At 42.3% G+C, this 7,134-nt stretch overlaps 1 protein-coding gene across 1 annotated transcript; it reads right to left on the bottom strand.

The window, feature by feature from the left end:
• Positions 1–1,611: 1,611 nt before the first annotated feature.
• Positions 1,612–3,635, bottom strand: LOC141590611 (putative F-box/LRR-repeat protein 22). Its single transcript, XM_074411186.1, has 2 exons — positions 3,427–3,635; positions 1,612–2,206 (listed from the first exon to the last, which is right to left on the bottom strand). The coding sequence occupies exons 1-2, from the start codon at positions 3,633–3,635 to the stop codon at positions 1,612–1,614; spliced, it is 804 nt and encodes a 267-aa protein (XP_074267287.1).
• Between the last annotated feature and the right edge of the window lie 3,499 nt (positions 3,636–7,134).

Raw genomic sequence — 7,134 nt, 5'->3', positions numbered from 1 at the left:
AAACTGTTCAGTTAACTCTTTTGTTGTAACGGAGGTGTCCCGTTACCCAAACAGTTAATTGATAAGGCGATAAGAACAATAAATAACGAATGTAAATAAAGTTGACACAAAGATTTACGTGGTTCACCAAGAAAATAATCGCTACGTCCACCTGCGAGGAGATCAAATTTCACTATGTGGAGAAAATAGTACAACAGTAGACCGGTACACACGCGCTCAATATGAGCCAAAAGTATACCCTATTCTACCAACAAATATAGTAGTCTCAAAGGAACAAAAGAGACTACCCCAATAAGACGAAGGACAAATAATCTTGAGGCCTACCAAGATCTGAACAAACTCCTCCGATCTTCAAAGACAGACGAACACCAATAATAGAGCCCTAACAAACAAGTTTTCTTTTCTTCAAAAGGAAACTCACAAATCGACCCTCTTTATTGTGCTCTCAAATCTCTCTCTTAATTAACCTAGAATAAAACTTGGGTCTTTATATATTTATTCCACCCAAAATAAAATATCTAGACTAATAAGAAATAAACCAATAATAGGAAATTAATAACTAATTTCCTAAATACTAACAAAGCCGTCAAAGGAATAAATAATGACAAGACTAATTAATTATAAGAGTCCTACTAACTCCTTAAACCAAAGCAAGTCAACATGTAAAACAAACCCAATTCATATAGCATGCAACGCCTGACATATAGCCAACATCACACGTACAAGAATCAGTTGGCATCAGAAACTCATGCGACCCGCAAGTCAGGCTTACTCCATTCCTTCGACGCTTATTTTGCTTCTTGTCTTAACTTAACCCGTCTTCAACACAAATTCAAGGCACAAATTCCTAACATCTTTGATAGCAAGAGTCTATATAAAGGGAACATATTTATTTTGATTAAGGTTCAGCAAGCCTACCTCAATAAGAAAATACACCATCTAAATTGTGAAGCTGGCGGTTTGGAAATCTAGTCAGATTTGGGGATTTAGAAATCGGGTTATTCATTAAGACAAATCAATTATTTCAAGCAATGACTGGAGGTAGGTAATCGATCTTTTTATCGCTTTCGCATTCAATTTATACATGTTTATTATGAAACTACAGCATGTTAATTTAATAATATTATACAACCAGTTGTATAATAAACATTGTACAACCCTATACCTTAATCCGAGCTTATGTGTAATTTTTCTGAGTTTTGTAAGAGTTTATTTTTTTATGTTTAAGTGTGTGAGTTCAAAAACTTTACAGCATAGCTCAGATTCTTTAAAACAAAACTCGAAAACTTTAGTACACAACTCGGATTCTACATCATACAACCATATACAACAGGTTGTATAATCTACTCATTGTTATAAAACTTATACTACCATGACGGACTATTGCTCTCCTTGAGTCCTTGCACATTATTTCTAATTTGCTATTGATCATTGATAACAATTGATTAAGTATGAACTGGAACTACCAACATGTAAATAAATGTAAAATATCAGGTAATTAGGTTCACAAGAGCTAGCAGCTAAACTATAATTACCATCCGTATTACATTTCAATGATTTCATCTTGTCCCATAGGAAGTTCCAAACACAGATGCTGTAAATACAATTACTTTACCAATAGAGACGTCGCAATAACAGATTATCATCGTCATAAGGTAAATTAGGATCAAAGTAGTAATCGTAATCAGAGAAGTCTGGAAAGTAATAATCATGCTCATCGTCGTAACTATGATAAGCAGTGGTAGGATACTTATAGTCCTCAGTTGAGTCATACGGATATCGTACATCCTTGATCTGTTCTGATAATCTCTTCCCTAAATCTCCTTCAAGATCCAAATGGTGGCACACGCGTAGATCAAGGGATTGAAGGTCAGGACAGGCATCGAGGATTGCTGTTAGACCGACATTTGTCATATTATTTCCAATTAGCTGAAGATGACTTAGTTGAGGCATGCTTGCTGTTATTGCCAATGCCTCCTCGTCACTTTCCTGATATCGACTTCTTGAACATTGACTGTTGAATTTGAATGTAGTAATGCCGGCGGGACAAGCACTAATGATAGAAACTGGTTCTCCATTTTTAAAGTTGCAGATAGTAAGTTCAAGTTCTTCCAGAGATGATAGCTTTTTAAGTGCTTGTACCAATGCCTTCTCGGAAATTATGGCTTCGCAATTTGCAAGCCGTAGGCGTTTAAGTTGGCTCGATCTGCAATAAGAACAGAGTTAGCCCAATTCAACTAAAAGTTGTTGGTTTTAGTTCAGACAAAGTTGATTGTTAACTCATACGGTTATTAATAATATTGCATAATATTAGATATTATCCTTTTGTTATATTGTTATTATTCTCTCCTTATTTCTCTCCATATTTAGAACTAACATATTCTTGTAATCTTTGACTGTAATCTTCGTAGTGCGGCTGTTACATCTAGGTTAGGTTTAGCATCGTCTTATCATTGTACTATATATATCCTTGTAATTACCTTTGTTAATATATGCAACAATTTATCAATTCTATATGGTATCAGGAAACTCGATCCAACCTCCTGCTTCCCTCGCCCTCACTCTGATCAAACGTTCCTTCCGTCGCCATGAGCAAAGAAATTATTATTCCCAACAAAAACGATCCCACCAATCCCCTTACCTTCCTCAATTTCAATAACTGTATCCAACTCAAAGACGCACAAACTTACCGACAATGGGAATTCCAAATCCGTTCCGTACTTAATGGCCTCGAACTTTTCTCATACCTAGATGGCAGCCTGCCTCCACCCCCTCAAACCATCACCGTTGACCCAGTTGCCCCCGACACCAAGACCACCATTGCACCGAACCCCGCCTACTCTACGTGGTACCGACAAGATCAACTCCTCATTGGAGCCATCACCGGTACCCTCACCTCTAGTGTTGCCTCCCTCATCATCGATGCCAAAACTTCCCATGAAGCTTGGACAATCCTAACCCGCACTTACGCTAACCCATCTCGAGGACACATCCTCCAACTTAAGGACCGTCTAGAATCCATCTCCCACTCCGACCAATCCATAACCGACTATATGCATGCCATCAAATCATGCACAGACGATCTTAAGCAACTAGGAAAACCCGTTGACCCCGAAGATATTACCGATAAAATTCTTCGCGGTCTCAACCCCGAGCTTTACAAACCCATTATGGATGCAGTCCGCGCTCGTGATTCTCCCATCTCTTTTGATGACCTTCACGAAAAACTAATCCAACACGAACTCTCTCTCAAACACACGAAAACCCCCGCCACAACCGCGTTCAACCCCTCAGCCCATCCCGCCTATTCACGCAACAACAACTACAGCAACTATAACAACAACAACGCCCGTCAATCCTACCAGAACCGTTCCAACTATACACCCCGAACCCCTAACCCCGACACTTCCAAACCCGCACACAAACCTGCCCCCTACAAAGGCAGGTGCCACTACTGTGACACCGTTGGCCACGTCGCCTCTGACTGCCCTGACCTCAAGAAGGATTATCCTATGATAGTCTTTCCCACCCGTAATCGTCAAAACCGCACCCCTGCTCCACACGCCAACACTGCCACATATAAGTCCGCTCCTCAACAAAAGCCTTGGCTTGTTGACACTGGTGCTTCTCACCATATTACAAACGATTTGAACACCCTAGCTCTCCACTCTCCCTACGAAGGACCCGATGATTTAATCATTGGTGACGGCTCTTCGCTTCCTATCTCGCACATAGGTTCCTTCTGCCTCCCAACTCCTTCCTCTACTCTTAAATTTACTAATGTCCTTTATGTTCCCAATATTTCTCGCAACTTATTTTCTGTCTCCCAATTCTGTTTAGATAATAACGCTAACGCAATTTTCTCTCATGATTCTTTTCTTATTAAGGCAAATTCGACGGGAGCGGTTCTTCTTCAAGGCCGCCTCAATGATGGGACATATGAATGGTGCCCCAATCCGCCTCACGCACACCCTACTGTCGCTTCCTCTACTCCGAATTGGCATCACCGACTTGGTCATCCGAATGATGTCACGTTAAAAATTTTAAATTCGCAATTTCAATTACGTATTTCTCATTTTCCGTCATGTACTCCTTGCTTAATGAATAAAAGCCACAAGCTTCCGTTTCATGTGTCCAGTCTTACGTCCAATGCTCCCCTTGAGCTCGTTTATTCTGATGTCTGGACTGCTCCGCTATTATCTCACGACTCATACAAATATTATCTCATCTTTATCGATCACTTTACTCACTACATATGGCTTTATCCCCTTAAAAATAAATCCGACACAATTACTGTCTTTAATCGCTTTCAAGCTATTGTGGAAAAATATTTTAATTTACCAATTAAGCAATTTTATTCGGACAATGGTGGCGAGTTTATCAAACTAACTCCCTCCTTGCTCGACAATGGTGTGTCCCATCTCACATCCCCTCCGCATACCCCCGAACACAATGGTTTCGCTGAGCGCCGTCATCGTCACATCGTCGAAACCGGGTTGTCTCTCCTCACTCACGCAAAAATGCCCACTTCCTATTGGTCTCACGCATTCACAACTGCCGCCTATCTTATTAATCGTCTACCCACAGCCACACTCCAAAATGATTCTCCTTATTTCCGACTTTTTCGACAACAACCAAACTATCACAAATTACGCAATTTTGGTTGTCTCTGTTTTCCATGGCTTCGCCCCTACACTCAACATAAATTAGACAATCGCTCTCTGCCTTGCGTTTTTCTGGGTTACTCCACCACGCAATCTGCCTATTTATGCCTTGACCCGACTACTCACCGAATTTATACATCTCGTCACGTCCGCTTTGTGGAAAACGATTACCCGTTTCCCACTCTCTCCTCCACCAACACGTCTAACACCATGGACTCCACCACATGGTGCACTCTCTCCATCCCTCTCCTCACTGCTCCCGTGTCCTCCACAACCACGAACACCACTCCTTCACCACAACCCGACCCTACCCCATCACAACCCGACCCTACCCCATCACAACCCGACACTCCTATATCCCCTGTTTCCCGTCCTGCTCCCTCCTCTGATTCTTCCCCTGCCACACCAATCAACAACCCCACTACCCCTAACCCGACTACTGCTACCTCTCCGACCTCACCCCCACCGCCACCACCTCCTCCCCCACCCTCTCATCACGCCACACGCCTTTCTCACAATATCCGCAAACCTAATCCGAAGTATGCCAAAACCGCAGTAACCCAACCATCCCCAACTCCTCATGTCACTCCCAATACAGTAAAACAAGCCTTAGTTGACCCTCAGTGGCGAGCTGCCATGCTTGCAGAACACGACGCCTTAATACGGAATGGAACTTGGACCCTTGTCCCCAAATCGTCCTCTCACAATATTATTGGGTGCAAATGGGTCTTTCGCATCAAGTATCATCCTGATGGCACACTCAAGCAACACAAAGCCCGACTTGTTGCTAAGGGTTTCCATCAACGACCCGGCATTGACTATTCGGAGACCTTCAGTCCCGTCATCAAGCCCACAACGATCCGCCTGCTTCTCTCCCTCGCTGTTAATCAAGGGTGGTCCCTCCGGCAAATTGATATTAATAACGCCTTTCTACAGGGAACTCTCACCGACACCGTCTATATGGCTCAACCGCCTGGTTTTATCGATCCTACGAAACCCGATCATGTGTGTAAACTGGTTAAAGCAATTTATGGTTTAAAACAAGCGCCTCGCGCTTGGTATGTTGAGCTTCGAACCTATCTTCTTCAGTCTGGTTTTCGCAACTCGATATCTGACTCGTCCCTGTTTATTTATAAGCGTGGCAATGTTCATCTTTATGTCTTGGTTTATGTAGACGACATCATCATTACCGGTCCCAACCCCGCAGAAATTCAACGTTTCATTACTACTATTTCCAACCGCTTCTCGCTGAAGGATCTTGGTCCGCTGTCATACTTTCTCGGCATTGAGGTAACCCCTACGACCTCTGGTCTTCACTTAAATCAGTCTAAGTACCTCTCTGACCTGCTTGCTCGTTATGACATGGCTGAGTCTCGCCCTATTAATACCCCGATATCGACTGAATTCTCCCTCATAAAACAACCTGACAAGCCTACTGTCGATGAGTCCACGTATCGCGCTATAGTGGGTAGTCTACAATATCTATCCCTCACTCGCCCCGACATTGCCTACTCGATGAATAAGCTGGCTCAATTCGTTAATCATCCCACAGCGGATCATTGGGTCGCACTAAAACGGCTTCTTCGTTTTCTTAATGGCACGCTACACCATGGTATTCAAATTCATCGTGCCACTCCTCTATGTCTCCACGCCTTTTGTGACGCTGATTTAGGTGGTGACACAGCTGATTATGTCTCGACAACGGGTTATATTGTTTATCTTGGTCGTAATCCTGTCTCTTGGTCGTCCAAGAAACAACGCGCTCTATCTCGTTCTACTACCGAAGCTGAGTTTCGCGCTATTGCCGACACCACTGCCGAACTTTTATGGCTTCGAAACCTTATGGTTGAGCTCGACATTACCACCTCCAAACCGCCTGCTATTTATTGTGATAACCTTGGAGCCACGCACTACTCAGCCAATCCGATCTTTCATTCGCGTATGAAACACCTTGCTCTAGCTTTCCACTTTGTCCGTGAACAAGTTCAACTAGGTGCTATACGGATACAACATATTTCGGGTGACGATCAGCTCGCTGACATCCTCACCAAGCCACTTTCCAAAGCTCGCTTTCACTCACTTGCTTCCAAGATAGGCCTTTCTCTACGTCCGTCCATCTTGCGGGAGCGTGTTAATAATATTGCATAATATTAGATATTATCCTTTTGTTATATTGTTATTATTCTCTCCTTATTTCTCTCCATATTTAGAACTAACATATTCTTGTAATCTTTGACTGTAATCTTCGTAGTGCGGCTGTTACATCTAGGTTAGGTTTAGCATCGCCTTATCATTGTACTATATATATCCTTGTAATTACCTTTGTTAATATATGCAACAATTTATCAATTCTATAACGGTTTACTGAGTTTGATTGTTAGTTCATTTGTTCCGCTTTAAATCATGAGTATCGGAATCAAAATACTCTTGGCGACGCAATTATTAGTTAAACTGCAATAAAATATCAATA

The sequence above is a fragment of the Silene latifolia genome, chromosome 7, assembly GCF_048544455.1.
Source record: "Silene latifolia isolate original U9 population chromosome 7, ASM4854445v1, whole genome shotgun sequence".
In the NCBI taxonomy this organism is placed as follows: domain Eukaryota; kingdom Viridiplantae; phylum Streptophyta; class Magnoliopsida; order Caryophyllales; family Caryophyllaceae; genus Silene; species Silene latifolia.
Note: the sequence above shows the minus strand (reverse complement) of the source record. Positions and strands in the feature narration are given on the sequence as shown.